Here is a 21,708-nt window from a genome sequence, read left to right on the forward strand (position 1 = left end):
AGCAGGTGAGGTATAATATGCAGGGGAGGAGCCAATTTTCATTTAGGATGTAATAGTAGGGTCAGCCTCCAAGTGGCAGCAGACTATCCCATAGGTTCTGTGTCTCCCAATGAAAACTACGAGAAGCAGATTTTACGGAGAGTACCCAAAATCTACTTTTTGTAAATCCTCCTTCAATCTTGCACCCTTTCCTTGTTCTTAAAGGTAAAAACATTTATGGCTGGTTTTAGTTAAAGGATTACACATTGTAGACATGGTTTTGAAGGGTCACTGGGGTATGTAAGATATAAAACGTGTTTTCTTTTTTTTCTATGTAGGTGATGAAGTTGTCATTATTCAGGAAAAATTGGATGGAATAAAATCTAGATATTCCGAAATCACAAAGCTAGGTTCCGATGTTTCTAAAGTGTTAGAACAAGCCTTAAACCTTGCTACACAGTTCCATTCATCACACAACCAATTGGGTAGGTGGCTGGACAAAGTGGAGCTAGAACTGAAGAGCTATGAAACACAAGACCAAAATCCAGAGGAAATTAATGCTTCACAGCAAAGAAAGAAGGTACAATGTGATTATAACTGTACTGTCATCATAGAGAAAAACTTAGATCAGCATCGGTAGATAATTCAATATGTACGTTCTTTATTCTTTTTAAGGAACTACAGGTAGAGGCCCGGTCTAATAAGGCATTGCTGGACTCCTTGAATGAAGTTAGTAGCTCTTTGCTGGAGTTAGTGCCTTGGAGAGCAAGAGGAGGCCTTGACAGGATGGTAACAGAAGACAATGAGCGCTACAGATCAGTAAGCGACACCCTAACACAAATGGTAGAAGAGATAGATGCTGCCAGATTACGATCTCAGCAGGTATAGAAAACTATTGATTTTTTTGGACTAGAACAAAATGCTAAAAAATAATGTTTCTGATGATTCGATATGCACATAACACAAAGCAGAGCTTGAAAAGAATTCTAATGTGTGAGATATTTAGACGCAGGGCATAGCTAATCTGTGTATTGTGAGCACCATCTGGTGTCATTGTCCACAGAGCATCCTAAGATAGCATGCCTTCCCAGATAAAGAAGTAAGAAAGATAACAGCTATGGAATACTACTATATATCATCCATCTAATCTCCTATTTATAAATTCATAGGCCTCTTCCATTAAACTTTCCAAAGGTTTACAAAGTATTCAATTGACAGGAATAGGATTAAGAGCATCCTGCACCTGTTTGCTTTGATTAATCCATCATAATTCATAAATCATGTCTTTAGATAGTGTAAGTTTAGCAAATCTGGTATGAAATAGGTGACTTAATAATGCTGATATATAATTGTTTTATTCTTTATATTTCTGCTTATTGTAATTATTTTTTTTATTATAATAAGCATTGAAAGAATGAAATAAAAAATTACTGAAATGAAACCTGTCAGATTGGATAAGGCTATTAATCTGCAGATATAGGGTTAATCTGCAGGTTATCAGCATTCTGAGCTGCCCAGCCGCTGTACTAAAAATGCAGCACTGGGAGGAAATTAACTCTGTTCCTCCAAGGAGCTGCCGGCTTTCAGTCATACAGGTGTGCATAAAGCAATTACAGTCATCGCTTACTATATTGTGAGCGGGGGATGTAAGCTTGCCCTGGCACTTTCACTCACAGCTGGCTCTGCACTGATGCACTGATGAGCTGGTTGTCAGTCAAGTAGGCCAGGGCGTTTATGATTCCGGCATTCCTGCATGACTGATAGCCAGCGGCTCCTGGAGGTAATAAAATTCAGTTTCTCCCTGCTGCTGCACTATTAGTACAGCAGCCAGGCACCTTCATAACTCTATATTACCCTTCACATTATCCATTTATCTGCAGGTCAACATCGTCATCAGACCTGACAGGCTCCCCTTAAGTCACAGATATCATGACATGTAGGATATATAGGACTTTTAATAACAATAATTTGGGATTAGGGAAGGTGTGTAATTTTTGTGTTTTATGTTCTTGTGTATGTTACACTATATGATGCTATTGCTCAGCCTATTTGGAAAACACCCGTTTTCAGAGAACAGTCCATATTTAGAAAAGTCTTTTTTGGGAGTTTAAAAACTTAAAGTGTAACTGTCATTCCATCCAGAAATACAAAAAGCAAAGCCGCCTCCATCATTATGGAATCCAGTGAATAGACCATATTTTACTATGTGAACTTTAGAAGTACCTCTCCTCCTTCTTACTAAGAGTGTGTTTTTTTTATACTGAAAGACTGTGCAATGAAGATTGGAGGATGGACTGCTCTCCAGTGATGGTTGCCAGCCCTCCTAACTACTGACTTTCCTCAGTTCCCATGCTGCAGCTCTGGTCACTGAGACACAAGGCTTGTCTTGTGGGAGCAGGTGCATTACAAGGGGACATCCGCCAACAATACATCCATACTCCGCATTAACGGAGTACAGAGAGAACCTTCGTCTGGAATGAAAGAAAGGGACAGGGGAGCAATTAGTGAGCAGCATAAGGCATGAAAGAGGCAGAGTCAGGTCAAACATGTTATGACAAAGTACTTTTAAATAGTTACATCCTTGGTTTTATTTAATAAACATCTGACATGTACTCTATAAAGGGAACCTATTATAATATTCATGCTGCGTTAACCACATGGAGCCTGAATTGGACATTGGATGGTTATTGCAGCCGCGTATGTCAGATGATGGTCCAAGGTGGTTTCTGCCCAATCCCCTAGTCTGGTAGGTCATTCTCTACATACACACAGAATGGGTAGCGGCCAGGCAGGGTAGGGGAGTAGGGCGGAGAGAAGACCCAGGGGATCTACTTCAGACTAGTCATCCTAGATGTGAAAATCCAGATCCCAGAGTTTTCAAACACAGCAGTTCAGAGTACAATATACACTGCTGTAATAACGCAGTCTGGTTGCTTGTGTTTCGGGAAGCATGAATCTGTGGCAGGTTCCTTTTAAGGTCATTCATTCTACATATACTCTCATATATAGAATCAAATAGTTCTAACAGGGAGAGGGGATAACTCTCAATACCCCCCAGATATTATCTGATCCTCAGCTGCTGTCACTCAAGAAGCTGCCGATTTTATAAACTTTACTTTCTTGGGTTTCAAAATCTATACATGTGAGCTGACCACTAAAGGTATGTAGAGAATCAGCCGGATAGTGCCAGTATAGCACTGGCTTTAGGTTATATACGAAAATCCTGGTGATTGGTTCCCTTTAAGGTCATTCATTCTACATATACTCTCATCTACAGAATCAAATAGTTTCAATATCAGTTAGTTCCCAAGAGTAAAGCGGGCTTTACACGCTACGATATATCTAAAGAGATGTCGGCGAGGTCACGTCGTAAGTGACGCATATCCAGCCTCGTTAGTGATATGTTAGCGTGTGACGGCTATGAACGAGCAGAAATACTCGCCTTCTCGTTCATCGTTGACATGTCGCTCATTTTCAAAAAATTTAACATCCTGTTGTTCAATGTTCCCGAGGCAGCACACAACCCTCCGTGTGACACCCCGGGAACGATGAACACAGTTTACCTGCGGCCGCCGGCAATGCTGAAGGAAGGAGGTCGGCAGGATGTTTACGTCCCTCTCATCTCTGCCCCTCCACTTCTATTGGCCGGCCGCTGTGTAACGTTGCTGTGACGCCAAACGTCCCTCCTCCTTCAGGAAGTGGATGTTCGCCGCCCACAGCGAGGTCGTTTGGAAGGTAAGTACGTGTGACGGGGATTACAGCATTGTGCGATACGGGCAAGAAATTGCCCGTGCCGCACAAACGATGGGGGCGGGTGCGATCGCAAATGCGATCGCACGAGAAATTGTAAGGTGTAAAGCAGCCTTTACACAAGTTGCTTGTGATTCGGGAAGCATGAAACTTTGTCAGGTTCCCCTTAAAGCCATTCATTCTACATATCTTCTCATCTACAAAATCAAATAGTTTCACTATACGCATCAGTTAGTTCCCAAGATATCGCCTTTCACTAGAACCCATAGTGATCCAGAGAATGAGGCTTTCCGTGCCACATTTCTATGAAGCAGAAGTCAAGCATGTGAACCTCTGCTTCATTCATGGTCTATGGGCAAAGATGAGCATTGTATTCACCTCTCTTGCACAGTACTATAGACAATGAATGGCACGGAAGTGCACACCCTCAATGTCTGTTACATTAGAACGCTCATTAATCATCAAGTTGTCCCTTATAGTATAGATAGGGGCTAACTTATTATCTAGGGAAAATAAACTAATATTCCTTTCTAAAATGTTTGATTTAGTAAAATACATTCATATTTCTTGAAATTGCAATTCCTGAGCATCTTTTCTCGGTAACTCTGTGTTACTCTCCTTCTCTTATACGGTTGTATATGGCAAAAGGATGTGTCAGATCCTATCGGCACTGGTTGGGCTTCAGAGTATGTAGGGACCACCCCCAAGTCGGTAACATCCAGCTGTCAGTTTATTCATAAAATGCTAGAAAGGATAAAAGAGGATCAGCACAACACAGTTATAAGAAAAGATACTTCAGAACAGTTTTTAATGGGAAATGAAATTATCTACAGTAGTAAAGCATATCTGTAGAGCTGACGCAGTGGCTTTGTAAGTTTCTCTTTATTATAATTGTTAGATTATTTACAATAACGTTGCAGCTCAACCCAATGTTAAACTAGTTATAAATTCAAAGAATACCACGCATGGTTAAAATAAGAATTACATCCATCAAACTGTCAAAGTAAGCTTTGATGTAAGTCAGAAAGAAAAATATTTAAAGAATTGGAAAGAAACAGCACAGTGTGGTTCAGATTACACCCCTGACTGGAGATACAAGCTGAGTGACATCTCCTTGAAGGACAAGAGGATGTAAATTAACCACAAGGACCAAGATCACAGGAGAACTTTCATCTCTTTTATTCTGAATCCTCAAGATTGTACTTGTTCTGCTGTCACCGATGTTACAGTGAAAGGAGTCTTTATGTGCAGAAGATTCACACTTACTGGTGTCTTTGTACAGTAATATTCAGAAACTAGAATTGATAATTCTCAGTGTCCATATAAGAATAGAAAAGCCAATGATTATTCTCTATTTGTCACATTTCATTTTTTTAATTAGCAACTTATAAATTAGGACTTGTAACAATTTATCATGTGGATGGTCTACAGCAGGGGTCTCATTCAGCTGGGTGTATGGGCCGCACATAGAAAAAAAAACTGAGAGGGGACGCATTCCTTGCAGGACAAAGTGACATAGGTTTTATGATTCCATAGGTTTTTCTATACACCTTTGGATCACTTTTTTTGATCATTTTTTGCTTGTTTATTATGACAAACCTGCACTTTTTTGTTTAGTTAAGTTTTTATATAAAAAAGCATTTTTAATGACAAAAAAATTCATGCTTTATTTTGATTTTTTTTTTTTACATTTTATCACCTTCGTGTAATATTGTTTTACAATTAGCAGCATCATATAGTAATCTTAGCCAACATCTTGTAATGTCCCCATGTTGCCGTAATGTCCCCCATCAGTGTGCCCTGTAGTAAAATGCTCATCCTTGTAGTATTGTGCTCATCCTTGTGCCCTGTAGTATTGTGCTCATCCTTGTGCCCTGTAGTATTGTGCTCATCCTTATGCCCTGTAGTATTGTGCTCATCCTTGTGCCCTGTAGCATTGTGCTCATCCTTGTGCCCTGTAGCATTGTGCTCATCCTTGTGCCCTGTAGCATTGTGCTCATCCTTGTGCCCTTTAGCATTGTGCTCATCCTTGTGCCCTGTAGCATTGTGCTCATCCTTGTGCCCTGTAGCATTGTGCTCATCCTTGTGCCCTGTAGCATTGTGCTCATCCTTGTACCCTGTAGCATTGTGCTCATCCTTGTGCCCTGTAGCATTGTGCTCATCCTTGTTCCCTGTAGCATTGTGCTCATCCTTGTGCCCTTTAGCATTGTGCTCATCCTTGTGCCCTTTAGCATTGTGCTCAACCTTGTGCCCTGTAGCATTGTGCTCATCCTTGTGCCCTGTAGCATTGTGCTCATCCTTGTGCCCTGTAGCATTGTGTTTATCCTTGTGCCATGTAGTATTGTGCTCATCCTTGTGCCCTGTAGCATTGTACTCATCCTTGTGCCTAGTAGCATTGTGCTCATCCTTGTGCCTAGTAGCATTGTGCTCATCCTTGTGCCCTGTAGCATTGTGCTCATCCTTGTGGCCTGTAGCATTGTACTCATCCTTGTGCCTAGTAGCATTGTGCTCATCCTTGTGCCCTTTAGCATTGTGCTCATCCTTGTGCCCTGTAGCATTGTGCTCATCCTTGTGCCCTGTAGCATTGTGCTCATCCTTGTGCCATGTAGTATTGTGCTCATCCTTGTGCCCTGTAGCATTGTGCTCATCCTTGTGCCCTGTAGCATTGTGCTCATCCTTGTGCCTGTAGCATTGTGCTCATCCTTGTGCCATGTAGCATTGTGCTCATCCTTGTGCCTAGTAGCATTGTGGTCATCCTTGTGCCCTGTAGCATTGTGCTCATCCTTGTGCCTGTAGCATTGTGCTCATCCTTGTGGCCTGTAGCATTGTACTCATCCTTGTGCCTAGTAGCATTGTGCTCATCCTTGTGCCCTTTAGCATTGTGCTCATCCTTGTGGCCTGTAGCATTGTGCTTATCCTTGTGCCCTGTAGCATTGTGCTCATCCTTGTGCCCTTTAGCATTGTGCTCATCCTTGTGCCCTGTAGCATTGTGCTCATCCTTGTGCCCTGTAGCATTGTGCTCATCCTTGTGCCCTGTAGCATTGTGCTCATCCTTGTGCCCTGTAGCATTGTGCTCATCCTTGTGGCCTGTAGCATTGTACTCATCCTTGTGCCTAATAGCATTGTGCTCATCCTTGTGCCCTTTAGCATTGTGCTCATCCTTGTGCCCTTTAGCATTGTGCTCATCCTTGTGCCCTTTAGTATTGTGCTCATCCTTGTGCCCTGTAGCATTGTGCTCATCCTTGTGCCCTGTAGCATTGTGCTCATCCTTGTGCCCTGTAGCATTGTGCTCATCCTTGTGGCCTGTAGCCTTGTACTCATCCTTGTGCCTAATAGCATTGTGCTCATCCTTGTGCCCTTTAGCATTGTGCTCATCCTTGTGCCCTGTAGCATTGTGCTCATCCTTGTGCCCTGTAGCATTGTGCTCATCCTTGTGCCATGTAGTATTGTGCTCATCCTTGTGCCCTGTAGCATTGTGCTCATCCTTGTGCCCTGTAGCATTGTGCTCATCCTTGTGCCCTTTAGCATTGTGCTCATCCTTTTGCCCTGTAGCATTGTGTTCATCCTTGTGCCCTGTAGCATTGTGCTCATCCTTGTGCCCTGTAGCATTGTGCTCATCCCTGTGCCCTGTAGCATTGTGCTCATCCTTGTGCCCTGTAGCATTGTGCTCATCCTTGTGCCCTTTAGCATTGTGCTCATCCTTGTGCCCTTTAGCATTGTGCTCATCCTTGTGCCCTGTAGCATTGTGCTCATCCTTGTGCCCTGTAGCATTGTGCTCATCCTTGTGCCCTGTAGCATTGTGCTTATCCTTGTGCCATGTAGTATTGTGCTCATCCTTGTGCCCTGTAGCATTGTACTCATCCTTGTGCCTAGTAGCATTGTGCTCATCCTTGTGCCTAGTAGCATTGTGGTCATCCTTGTGCCCTGTAGCATTGTGCTCATCCTTGTGCCTGTAGCATTGTGCTCATCCTTGTGGCCTGTAGCATTGTACTCATCCTTGTGCCTAGTAGCATTGTGCTCATCCTTGTGCCCTTTAGCATTGTGCTCATCCTTGTGGCCTGTAGCATTGTGCTTATCCTTGTGCCCTGTAGCATTGTGCTCATCCTTGTGCCCTTTAGCATTGTGCTCATCCTTATGCCCTGTAGCATTGTGCTCATCCTTGTGCCCTGTAGCATTGTGCTCATCCTTGTTCCCTGTAGCATTGTGCTCATCCTTGTGCCCTTTAGCATTGTGCTCATCCTTGTGCCCTTTAGCATTGTGCTCATCCTTGTGCCCTGTAGCATTGTGCTCATCCTTGTGCCCTGTAGCATTGTGCTCATCCTTGTGCCCTGTAGCATTGTGTTTATCCTTGTGCCATGTAGTATTGTGCTCATCCTTGTGCCCTGTAGCATTGTACTCATCCTTGTGCCTAGTAGCATTGTGCTCATCCTTGTGCCTAGTAGCATTGTGCTCATCCTTGTGCCCTGTAGCATTGTGCTCATCCTTGTGGCTTGTAGCATTGTACTCATCCTTGTGCCTAGTAGCATTGTGCTCATCCTTGTGCCCTTTAGCATTGTGCTCATCCTTGTGCCCTGTAGCATTGTGCTCATCCTTGTGCCCTGTAGCATTGTGCTCATCCTTGTGCCATGTAGTATTGTGCTCATCCTTGTGCCCTGTAGCATTGTGCTCATCCTTGTGCCCTGTAGCATTGTGCTCTTCCTTGTGCCTGTAGCATTGTGCTCATCCTTGTGCCATGTAGCATTGTGCTCATCCTTGTGCCTAGTAGCATTGTGCTCATCCTTTTGCCCTGTAGCATTGTGCTCATCCTTGTGCCTGTAGCATTGTGCTCATCCTTGTGGCCTGTAGCATTGTACTCATCCTTGTGCCCTGTAGCATTGTGCTCATCCTTGTGCCCTGTAGTATTGTGCCCATCCTTGTGCCCTGTAGTATTGTGCTTATACTTGTGCCCTGTAGCAGTGCCGCAAAGCATTCAACTGGTGTAAAGCACTGACAGCAGCGGCGGCTCCATGCACCGGATGTGATTATCAAGGGGTGCTTCTTGCAGACTGTAGGCACATAGACCCCTCCATGATCGTGTTCATTACAGAGGGCAGCCGCTGCTGTCAGCGCTTTACTGCAGTTGAATGCTTTTCACTGCCGCTGTAAAGCATTCAACTGCAGTAAAGCCATGATAGCACCCTGCAGCAGCGGCTCCGTGCACCGGACGAGATCACCGAGTGGTCTAAGTGCCTGTGGTCTGCAAGAAGCAGCTGAGGACACCATGGAAACAGAGGACAGATGAGAATATTTTTTTGTGGGAACTTTACCCAAGTATAAGCCGAGGGGTGGCGTTTTCAGCATAAAAAAAGGTCTGAAAAACTCGGTTTATACTCGAGTATATATGGTGCTGTGCCTCTCAGATCTCGCGCCTGCGCCGCTTCACTGCAATCCTCAGAAGCGAGATCTCAGAGGCAGAGTCTTGGAGACAGAGAGGGCTTATAAATGACCTAATTATATGCCCTATAAGACAAACCCTTACTTTTGAGAAGATTTTCAGGGGTTAAAAAGTCATCTTATACGCCGCAAAATATGGTAAATCCACTTTACAGAAGAGCAGTGTTGAGTTCATATTTTAAAGGGAATCTGTATGCAGGTTTTTGCTATGTAATCTGAGAGCAGCACGATGTAGGGACAGTAAGCCTTACTTCAGCGATGTAGCTCTTGTTTTCTTTTGTAGGTGTAGCATTGTTTACAATGCTTAGTTGTGTATAACCCCACCCATTCCCCTGACTGGCAACTTCCTGTGTAAACTGTACATTGTCAGCAAGCTGCCAACAGGTCCTGTAGTAATTTCCTGCTGATAAAATACTTGTATTGAAACTAGAGCACACAGCTTAGTAACTGACACATTACTGGAATCATGGTGTCTGCTTCTACATTAGGCTGCTTTCAGATTAAATTCCAAAAACCTCCATACAGATTCCCTTTAAGCCCAGAACATATTAAAGTCTTCTTTCCCCATGACGGAAGTAGCACACACTTCATATAGGGCAGGGGTCCACTGTGTTAAACAGCTGGACCTGCCTCTGACAGCAGTGATCAGAACTAGCTCCAATTGCTGTTTAAGCATTTAAAGTAATCAATGTGGATAGATGAAAGGGTTAATGGTCGCACTGCTGTGGAAGGAATCCTCAACACTCAAGATGATGGATGATCCTGATTTTTATTTTACAATGCGTTTCAGTAACAATTCTTCTCTTCAAGACAAAAAGATATGATTTTTGTTCAAAAGAAGTAGAGTTGGCTGTGCAACGTGTTGACAAATAATGATCACGAGCATCCATTATCCTGAGTGTTGGAGGTTCCTTCTTCAACAGCTGGGCCATTAATCCTTTCATCTAACCACACTGATTATGTTGGCCTAGGGGCTTCAGCAGCCATATTACATGCTACTACAGTGGTTGTACCACATGACATAAGCCTTCCTATTCCAGTTGGAGTTTTCTAATATCCCGGTTAAGACCCTATCTGACCTTTTTTTGTCTTTCCAGCTATCGTCTAAGCACTCAAAGTGAAACTGTCATCTACAAATTGCAGCCCTAACTAATGGCATGAGAGTAAAGAACCTTTAGTCCTCATGATATATCCATACCTTGCTTGTGGAATTTTATTTTGACATGTTAGTGAAATGTGTTGAACTTTTAGAAGCAAGTGCAGGGACACTTCCAGCTCCCGTCTCTCTCTATTTCTCCAACCTGCTGCTGTCCCTGACAGACATGACATTCTTCTCACAGTGACCTGCCTTCACAGCCCAAGCTTTTGTGTAGGCACCATAATTAACCCAGGAGTTGTCACCTCTTAGGTGGCTGCACATGCACAGTAAGCTTCTAAATAACGTTGCGAAAACCGGACCATTGAACCACGTATGCAACGCCACCTCTGAGAGGAAAATCTTAGGGAAAGTAAAGTGCCCACTCACAATACCAGGCAAGTATAAGCAGGACAGTGGAATAAGACCAGAGGCAGGAGAGCTGGAAGTGCAGTGCCCATTCCCGCCGCTTGCAATTGAAACTTAAACACTGGATTTTGCTAAGATGTAATTAGAAAATTCTACAAGCACTGTATGACTTAAATAAGGATTAAAGACTCTATATTTATGTGCCTTTAATTATGGTTGTAATATCCAATGACAGTTGGCACCAAATGCCGCTGTCAGTACAACCATTATATCACTATTATCGTACTGTAATAGTGGGTCCTTGAGGCTGATGAGTTGTCGGGGCAATTTGATGTTCCTGTGAAGCCTAGCTACAGTCGGGCCTTCAGTGAAGTTACTTATATGTTCTATATTCTGCAATACTGTAGTATAGAATACAAGTGATCAAGTCTGATGGAAGTCCCCTATGAAAATATAATGGGCCTGAGCCACAGTAATGGATATTGCTGATAGACAGGACTGAAGCTGTTTTAAAAGAAATAAAAGGTGAACATATTTGAAAAGTTATAAAAACGGTTTTGAAAAATGTATCTCTGGTGCCAGAACGGAGTGCTTAGCAAAAGCCCAAACATATGTGTCCCTGCAAACAGCAACTAGTCATTGGTGAGTGTGGGTATATTCACACGAAGCATCTCTAATATCGTGCGTAGGGAGAATCTGCTTCAAATGGCGTTCCTTTGTCCAGAAATTATGACATTCTAGAATAGTGATATTCTTATTCATGTTTGTTTGTTCATTCTTTATCTATTTTATAAATGACTGGTTATAATTATACATGCTGGTAATACCAAAGAAGCTTTAGAAAAGATGTTATGTTAGTGTTACGTTTGCATAGTCCACGCACCCATCGTATTCGGAGTGTCTGGCTTTTAAGCCTCTGGCATCATGACAGCACTGTTCTTGTAATGAAATGTCTTATTACTTTGTAGCCATGCAGAAAGTCTTATTGCAGCATTGTGTCATATAATCACATTTATATGGTTTCAGTTCTCTCAGGCTGTGGGTGCAGAGCGTACATGGATTGAGGATACTAAAAATAAAATGATGGCTCTAGGTCACATTAGGCTTGAACAGGACCAGACCACGACTCAGCTACAAGTTCAAAAGGTAATGAAATGTGCTTAGGACTAAGGGGTACTTTGCACACTACGACATCGGTAGCCGATTGTAGCGATGCCGAGCACGATAGTCCCCGCCCCCGTCGCAGATGCGATATCTTGTGATAGCTGCCGTAGCGAACATTATCGCTACTGCAGCTTCACACGCACTTACCTGCCTTGTGACGTCGCTCTGGCCGGCGACCTGCCTCCTTCCTAAGGGGGCAGGTCTTGCGGCGTCACAGCAACGTCACACGGCAGGCGGCCAATAGAAGCGGAGGGGCGGAGATGAGCAGAATGTAAACATCCCGCCCACACAGTGATGTGTGGAGCTGCAGGAACGACAACCAACATCGTACCTGCGAACGCACCGACATTATGAAAATGAACAACGTGACACAGATCAGCGATTTTTGACTGTTTCACGCTCATTCATCTTCTCTCCTAGGCTTTACACGTTGCGACGTCATTACCGGCGCCGGATGTGCATCACTTTCGATTTGACCCCGACGATATCGCAGTAGCGATGTCGCAGCGTGCAAAGTACCCCTTAGGGTGACTAGCCATAGACCAAAGTAAAATTATAGGAACTAATAAATAGTTTTCTTTTTACAGGGATTTACCATGGAGATTTTGAGACACAAGGATACAATAGATGAACTAGTCAAATCAGGACAGGAAATAGTGAATTCTTTCAACGAGGAGGAGAAAGAAATGATGCTGGTATGTTCAGTTCTGAAAGAGTAAATCTTCATACTTACATGTTACTTTTCATATTATTTCTCATTAGGATCTGGTATGTACTGTATTCGATAGCTGTAAAGTCACTTTTATGCAACATCAATCTGCTTAGCACTCTTATCGATGGACCAGACAGTGACGGGATAATGGAACCTACTACAAATAGATCCAGAAAAGCCACTTCCTGCGGAGTTTAATCAGTATTATTATCCTTTTAAATTCCTCTTAATCAAAAGCTTAAAGTGGTTATCTTGAATTATGACATCATGTTACTGGCAGCCAGTTTGCCTCAGTTAGGCATCAGGGTTTCTGTCAATCAGCATAACATTGGCAGTCACACCCCATCTGCAGAGCAGAAGAGAAGGCACTGCTCTGTCAATGTAATGTCACTGGAAGCCATTGAAACCTAGCAAGGAGCTGTCTGTCATTGCTCAAGCAGAGATCGATGCCGGCTAGAACAGGAAAATAATTAGCAACTACTTGCCTGTTAGTTATTAATCTAACAGAGCAAGGACTAAAATATAGCTTTTAATTAATCACTTTAAAATCAATCCATAAAGTGCAGTGCAAAATTGTGCAAAAACGCACATAAATTGTATACAATAAAAGGATGGATCTCACCCAATTCTTCACCATGGGCAGACCAAGCGCCACCAATTTGAATGATGATGCAGGTGGATCTCAGAGGTAGGATCCAGATAAAATGTAAAGTCCTAACCCCTGTTATGCCCCATGGAGTTGCTTCCGCCCTTACAAGGGTAGCACCCAAGTAGTGCAAACTACCCTGAATAAATAAGGACCCTACCAACTTGTTTCCCTCTCAAGTCTGAACAGAGACTTCATCAGAGAAGATTAAATAAATAAATACAACCTGCAAAGGCAAGTATGTATCAGGGGAGACTAAATAAACAGCCTTCAGTGGCAGGTATGTATAAATGCACACCGCAATATTCAGATGTGCTAGGTGGCCAGAGGTACTCAGTAGAACGTGACGAAATCTTGCACTGAATCTGTCACGTGATGCATGATGACGGACTCCAGAACCATAGACATTCATTATGCCTCTTGATGGATGCCGACGGAATCCTGCTGAGTGTGTTTTTTCAGAGCACCAAAAAAACGTTACATTCCGTGTTCCTCCCGCCCAACGATCAGTCACTAAACGACTGATGCGCCGTGGGGTGGATGCAGCGCAAGCCCATCAATTGCAATCCGCCCTTAATACAAGTTCATGAGGAATAAACGGATTCCAGCAACGGTTACCATAATTCCTCAAGGCAACGGATTGCAACTGATGCAAAACAACGCAAGTGTGAAAGCAGCCTTACAGTTAGGTCCAGAAATATTTGGACAGTGACACAAGTTTTGTTATTTTAGCTGTTTACAAAAACATGTTCAGAAATACAATTATATATATAATATGGGCTGAAAGTGCACACTCCCAGCTGCAATATGAGAGTTTTCACATCCAAATCGGAGAAAGGGTTTAGGAATCATAGCTCTGTAATGCATAGCCTCCTCTTTTTCAAGGGACCAAAAGTAATTGGACAAGGAACTCTAAGGGCTGCAATTAACTCTGAAGGCGTCTCCCTTGTTAACCTGTAATCAATGAAGTAGTTAAAAGGTCTGGGGTTGATTACAGGTGTGTGGTTTTGCATTTGGAAGCTGTTGCTGTGACCAGACAACATGCGGTCTAAGGAACTCTCAATTGAGGTGAAGCAGAACATCCTGAGGCTGAAAAAAAAGAAAAAATCCATCAGAGAGATAGCAGACATGCTTGGAGTAGCAAAATCAACAGTCGGGTACATTCTGAGAAAAAAGGAATTGACTGGTGAGCTTGGGAACTCAAAAAGGCCTGGGCGTCCACGGATGACAACAGTGGTGGATGATCGCCGCATACTTTCGTTGGTGAAGAAGAACCCGTTCACAACATCAAGTGAAGTCCAGAACACTCTCAGTGAAGTAGGTGTATCTGTCTCTAAGTCAACAGTAAAGAGAAGACTCCATGAAAGTAAATACAAAGGGTTCACATCTAGATGCAAACCATTCATCAATTCCAAAAATAGACAGGCCAGAGTTAAATTTGCTGAAAAACACCTCATGAAGCCAACTCAGTTCTGGAAAAGTATTCTATGGACAGATGAGACAAAGATCAACCTGTACCAGAATGATAGGAAGAAAAAAGTTTGGAGAAGAAAGGGAACGGCACATGATCCAAGGCACACCACATCCTCTGTAAAACATGGTGGAGGCAACGTGATGGCATGGGCATGCATGGCTTCCAATGGCACTGGGTCACTTGTGTTTATTGATGACATAACAGCAGACAAGAGTAGCCGGATGAATTCTGAAGTGTACCGGGATATCCTTTCAGCCCAGATTCAGCCAAATGCCGCAAAGTTGATCGGACGGCGCTTCATAGTACAGATGGACAATGACCCCAAGCATACAGCCAAAGCTACCCAGGAGTTCATGAGTGCAAAAAAGTGGAACATTCTGCAATGGCCAAGTCAATCACCAGATCTTAACCCAATTGAGCATGCATTTCACTTGCTCAAATCCAGACTTAAGACGGAAAGACCCACAAACAAGCAAGACCTGAAGGCTGCGGCTGTAAAGGCCTGGCAAAGCATTAAGAAGGAGGAAACCCAGCGTTTGGTGATGTCCATGGGTTCCAGACTTAAGGCAGTGATTGCCTCCAAAGGATTCGCAACAAAATATTGAAAATAAAAATATTTTGTTTGGGTTTGGTTTATTTGTCCAATTACTTTTGACCTCCTAAAATGTGGAGTGTTTGTAAAGAAATGTGTACAATTCCTACAATTTCTATCAGATATTTTTGTTCAAACCTTCAAATTAAACGTTACAATCTGCACTTGAATTCTGTTGTAGAGGTTTCATTTCAAATCCAATGTGGTTGCATGCAGAGCCCAACTCGCGAAAATTGTGTCACTGTCCAAATATTTCTGGACCTAACTGTATATGGACAGTAATAGTGCATGCAATAGAATGCTGCTCCAATACCCATCTGTGACATAGGATCACACACGGAGAAACAAACTGAAGCAATTATATCTGCAAATCGGACTTGTTTGATATTTAATAAGGCTGTCTGAGCTTTGCCTAATAGAGTTTATTGGGCTAATAAATAGCCAAGCAGCAAACTAGGTACCTAGGTTTGATCAATAAGCTTCTAAAATATTACATACATGTCCAAAGATCACTAGATTTAGTGTTAAACATAATAAGCATGCCTATTATAATGGCTAATTTCTTACTTACGGGCCACTTATACCAGAACCTTAACATTTCAACTGACTACTGAATGAAATGAATACAACACACAAAAGTAAAATTTTGAGAGATATGAAATATTGGTTGTTTAAATCTCACCAGTTGACAGCTAACATTTCATGCACTAATTATCTCCTGTCAAAAATCAGCTCTTCAGATACGACTCAATTGTAAGGGATCAGCCAAATAAGCCTAAAATCTGTGTTGTAAAATGCCATGTAATCCATATGGACTTGAGTTAAAGCGTATCCATCGTTTTCATTTGTATTCATAAATCCAATAGTACACATGAAAAGAAGTAACTCTGTAATATATCATCAGACAAATTAGCTTCTTTCTGTGCCAGAATTGATCAGTCATTATCTAAATTCGCAATTGTAAGGGAAAATCTGTTTGTAGTGAAGACTTTCCCATGACGGAGATAGGAGGTAGCAGTTGTTACTGATGAGATTCTCTGACGGAGGGAGGAGCTAGCAGAGCTCCGCCACTTCTCCATCCACATAGAATCTCATCAATAACAACTGCCATCTCCTATCTCAGTAATGGGAAAGTCTTCACTAAAAACAGATTTTACCTCAGAGCTGAGAATTTTGATAACGACTGATCAATTCTGATGGCGAAAGAAGCCAATTTGTCTGCTAAGATTTATTACAAAGTTGCTTATTTTCACGTGTACTACTGAAATAAAAATTAAAGCGATGGTTACACTTTAAGCCACAGTTGAGTCATGATGTTGTGGGGCACCTGGAATAACCGGGCCGCTAAAGTGATGAGTACATTTGGCTGTAACTGAGCACTGGACTGGATGCTGAACCAGGGCAGCCCAAACCTTTTTGCATTAGTATGGACTGCGGAGTCCTGTCAATTGATTCTCTTTTCTCCCATTTTTGACTCTTAGCTTTCCTTCATCATGAGCTTTTCTGATAGAGGTTGATAGCAGAAATTGTGAGAAAGAAAGAGGCTGGCTTGTCCTGGATGTTATATCTCCAGCATTTGCCAGTGAATGTTACAACGAATGAGCTGCACATGCTAGGCCAAAAAGCTGTCACACAAAGGATTCATTTCAGCCCCTTAATTCTGTTAGTAGTGATGCTCCAACGGAGTGTTGACTTTCTGTCAATTCTGATTATCAGATGAAATCACATGAACAGATTTAACACTAATTTATGGCAGGCCATGTTTTATATTTTAAGCCTCATAAAACTTGTAGGTATTTTAATAAGATGCATGTGAAACCTCATGCCAGCGACATTTCTAGCTTCGATAACAAACCATGTTTTTTTTTATCTATTCCTATGTGTTTGTGCCCTTTTTTTGCTTGTTTGCACCCAATTCATTATTCTCTGGGCAACTTTATTGAGCTTATTTTCTATGTGGTCGCCTTTTTGTTTATTTTCTGCTTTGTCAGTGGAGTTTTATGATTCCAGATGATTTCGGCTGAATCATCAAATGCGACTTTTTAAAAAGTCACAAAATTTGGTGCAACCTTACTCCATTCGTTCCCTGGTGTTGTTTTCTGCATGTTCTCCGAAAGTTGCTTTTTTCCCAACATTCTGTAACAGATGTGACTTTTTTTGCTCAGAAAGTCGCAAAAAAGGTTAATGATAGTTAAAAATCTTTCTTGACTTTACCCTAAATTCTTAAACTGCGTGATGAATTTTTTGTAAGAAACATCGGCAAATACCTCAAGACAAGATAAGAAAAATGATTTAAAACGCCGTGCAAATGATGAATCAGGAAAATAATGTATCTAGCACAGCTTTCTGATATAACTGTTTTCTTTGTATCTGTATCAATTTCTAAAGAAGAAGCTGACAAACCTGGTGAAGAGTTACGACAACATCTGCCACTTGAATGCTGAAAGGAACCTTCAGCTGGAACGAGCCGTGTCCTTAGTGAACCAGTTCTGGGAAACTTATGAAGAACTCTGGCCATGGTTGACCGAGACAGAGAAAGGAATATCGGAACTGCCAGCACCAGCACTAGATTATGACACATTGAAGGAACAACAGGAGGATATCCGGGTAAGAACTGATACAAGAGAAGTACGGAGTTATTAGAAATACAATGTTAGCAAAAATAATTTCAGCCTTTTGAAAATAATATATAATTAGTGTATGGATTTTTTTTTCTATAGTTTATGTGGCTTCATTTTTTCTTATCTTTATTAAAAGAATGGCATACTAGGGAATCTGTCTGAAGATTTTTGCTGGAGATTCTGAATCCAACGGTGTATCATAGATTACTGGGTGCAGCCGTTCTCACATAATCAAAGAATTGAGTTTAATGCATGTAGCTGAGCTGGGAGAGCTGTCCCTGCCCATACCAGGCTCTCAATAGAGATTGTGCATTAAGGGTACCTTCACACTTAGCGATGCAGCAGCGATCCGACCAGCGATCTGACCTGGTCAGGATCGCTGCTGCATCGCTACATGGTCGCTGGTGAGCTGTCAAACAGGCAGATCTCACCAGCGACCAGTGAACAGCCCCCAGCCAGCAGCGACGTGCAAGCGACGCTGCGCTTGCACGGAGCCGCCGTGTGGAAGCTGCGGAGACTGGTAACTAAGGTAAACATCGAGTATGGTTACCCGATGTTTACATTAGTTACCAGCGCACACCGCTTAGCTGTGTGTGCAGGGAGCAGGGAGCCGCGCACACTGAGCGCTGGCTCCTTGCTCTCCTAGCTACAGTACACATCGGGTTAATTAACCCGATGTGTAATGCAGCTACATGTGCAGAGAGCAGGGAGCCGCGCACGCTGGCTCCTTGCTCTCCTAGCTGCTGTACACATCGGGTTAATTAACCCGATGTGTACAGCAGCTACATGTGCAGAGAGCCGGAGCCGGCAGCACAGGCAGCGTGAGAGCTGCAGAGGCTGGTAACTAAGGTAAATATCGGGTAACCACCTTGGTTACCCGATGTTTATCTTGGTTACAAGCTTACCTCAGCTGTCAGACGCCGGCTCCTGCTCCCTGCTCGCTTCATTTGTCGCTCTCTCGCTGTCACACACAGCGATCTGTGTGTCACAGTGGGAGAGCGCCTTTGAAGAAAACGAACCAGGGCTGTGTGTAACGAGCAGCGATCTCGCAGCAGGGGCCAGATCGCTGCTCATTGTCACACACAGCGAGATTGCTAATGAGGTCACTGCTGCGTCACAAAAAGCGTGACTCAGCAGCGATCTCGGCAGTGAGTTCGCTGTGTGTGAAGCACCCCTAACTGTAAGAGTAATCACAGCAGGGGGCATGTCAGATTCTGTGCACATGTGTTTCTTGTCCTGTAATGTGAATCACAGGATAATGAAGCCATTATTTTATTTGAAGAGTAGCAAATACACAGATAAGAGAGGCACAGTTGTTTTTTGTTTTTTAACCCCTTCATCATGCTGTTCTTTGCTTACATAGCAAAAACTTGCTGATAGATTCCCTTTTGAGTCTAAATATAAAATAGGCAATGACAGCCCTCACTTTCCCAGATGATCCTGCCCTCTCAAGGTGGATTTACGCTGCGCAATGCACAGCATTAAATGACCACTGACCACAACATGTTTGCTGGTTGGCGGTGGCTTAACAGCCTGTTTACACTGGCAGAGCATGCCTCAGATATGCCCTGAATGATCTGTAAGGGATCGTTCAGTGCGCATAGGTAGCCATTATTCTTGCTAGGGCCATTCTTATTTACACAGGATCATGCGCTAGCAAAAACGATGATCCTCTGGGAAATTAAGAGATCACTTCACCCAACGACCATTCTGCTTGTTCATCGGATGATTGGTGGCCTGTTTAGACTACATAATTATTATTCAGCAAGCATTCTTAGGATTCACATTAATTGTCCAATTAATGGACCTTCACTCCACTTTGTGTATAAGGTCTACAAAATACTCCGTTTTCTTATAGACTGTAACATTTATTTACAATCTGCAATTAGGTCAGTTTGCTCTGAGATTTAATTATCCAATTTTGCCATAATCTAATAATTGCCACTAATCCTATTTTTCTTGGTTTGATTAGTTTTAGTTGTTATCAGATTCTACCAGTTCTAGTTGCTGATTGCTCTGCAGGATAATGAAGTCAGTCATCGTGTAGTAAACAGTGAGTTGACGTCAGCAATTTACGCAGGATCTAGACTCCATTGTTTGTCCTAAATATTTCCAACATAATTTTCTCTCTTACTTAGCAGGAGAACATTAATGTAGTTACAGATCCCTAGCAGTGGGGACCACAGCAATGTTCAAGCTGTGTATCTGGTGCATATCTATGATAATAGCATGCTGATTGAATAGAGTAAGACAAACAACACAGTGGTACTGTCACTACCACTGACACCTGAACATTGCAGGGTTCCTTCAGAATAAAGATTGCCGGCAAGATTCTGCAGTGTGTTAGTAAAAGATAGATTTATAGAAAATTCTGTATTTTTTAAATAAAGTAATTAAAAATGGGTTGTTCAGTTTTTGAAAGAATGACAAAAACAAACAACAAAAAAAGCAAAACAAACTTGCTCTTGTGATGTACTACTGGCATCAGCACTCATCTCTGAACCATAATGCCATTATGACACTGTGATTGAAGAGGTGAGTAGTGTTATTTTACTCATAGCATTTTCTGCTGGATTGGCTGAGGTTTTTTTTTTAAGTTTCTTTCTGTTTGCCGAAAATTAGGCAAGTGGAATATACTTTGACACTTTCAATCCCATTCAGATATATGAGTCCTGTACTGGAACATTTTATTTACATTTTTACATCCCAAATGGATCCAGAAACATAAATAATTACTGGACATGTGAACAGAACTGAGGAGTATTGGGAAAAACTACACCTCAGTATTGCTGCCAGTTAATAACTGCAATATTTAGCAATCAATAATGATGTTTCCCTTGATGAGGCTGTACTGCTACATTATTATAATTTGATACACCAGTTTATGTAAATGATGTATTCAGTTCATAATTCGGTAAACTTTGCTTTTCTATGCCCACTCTGCTTAATCTCACACAATAAATGTAATGATCTATACATGTAGTTATCCTCCGTGGACCTTTAGACGTCTTCTCTGAAAGCTCTTTGTTTAGATTTCTTTGCCAGCTGGATACTGAGTGCATAAACCAGACATGCCTGGAAGTTTGGTCCTAAAACATTATTAACCAGTTTGTATTTTGTCATAGCAACTCCGGGAACTGATTGCTGAACACAAGCCTCACATAGATAAGATGAACAAAACTGGACCGCAGCTGCTGGAACTCAGTCCTGAAGAAGGATTCTTCATCCAGGAGAAATATGTCACAGCTGATACTGTATATAGTGACATTAAGGAGGTTGTAAAGAAACGTGCAATTGCTTTGGAAGAAGCTATTTCCCAGTCCTCACAGGTACGAAATAGAGTTTAATTCCCAACTTCGGCACCGATAACAAGAGGACAAAAACATAAAAAAAATGCATCTTGCCAAAAATACAATTAAGCAAAGTGGGTGTTCAAAAACATATCTATGAAGACATAACAACATCTCTACCGACACGAACAGCATTTCTCATTTTGGCCAGTAAATTATGAACCTAATTAAAGGATATGGCAGTTTGTGAGAACGCATACACCACTCTTACTAAATCCTCACCTTATTGTGCCATGTTGGGTATAATAATTATCATAGCCATAATCTGTTAGGGCAGTTTTACACATAAGACATTCATGTTCCTAGTATGAATAAGGAGAAGAAGAGTCACACATAATAAAAGCGCACATCCAATGAGAAACAATGAAAAATATTTATTGAATCCATAGAAACACACACAATATAAAATCAATTAAAACCATACATGAACCATGACCATGGTATGGACTATGATGCCAACACAGACCTTGGGTCTTCTGCCCC

The 21,708-nt window shown here is 42.2% G+C and overlaps 1 protein-coding gene across 21 annotated transcripts in view; it reads left to right on the forward strand.

Annotated features, from left to right (window-relative positions):
• The window catches only part of DST (dystonin), an 879,552-nt gene that overhangs the window by 772,700 nt on the left and 85,144 nt on the right, over positions 1–21,708 (forward strand). For all 21 annotated transcript variants that reach the window (XM_075340270.1, XM_075340271.1, XM_075340278.1 and 18 more), the window contains 6 exons: positions 318–559; positions 655–861; positions 11,693–11,812; positions 12,418–12,525; positions 17,643–17,861; positions 21,001–21,204. In XM_075340270.1, the coding sequence (XP_075196385.1) occupies positions 318–559; positions 655–861; positions 11,693–11,812; positions 12,418–12,525; positions 17,643–17,861; positions 21,001–21,204 (1,100 nt within the window). The remainder of the gene's footprint in view (positions 1–317; positions 560–654; positions 862–11,692; positions 11,813–12,417; positions 12,526–17,642; positions 17,862–21,000; positions 21,205–21,708) is intronic.

Source organism: Anomaloglossus baeobatrachus, chromosome 3 (assembly GCF_048569485.1).
Source record: "Anomaloglossus baeobatrachus isolate aAnoBae1 chromosome 3, aAnoBae1.hap1, whole genome shotgun sequence".
Classification (NCBI taxonomy): Eukaryota; Metazoa; Chordata; class Amphibia; order Anura; family Aromobatidae; genus Anomaloglossus; species Anomaloglossus baeobatrachus.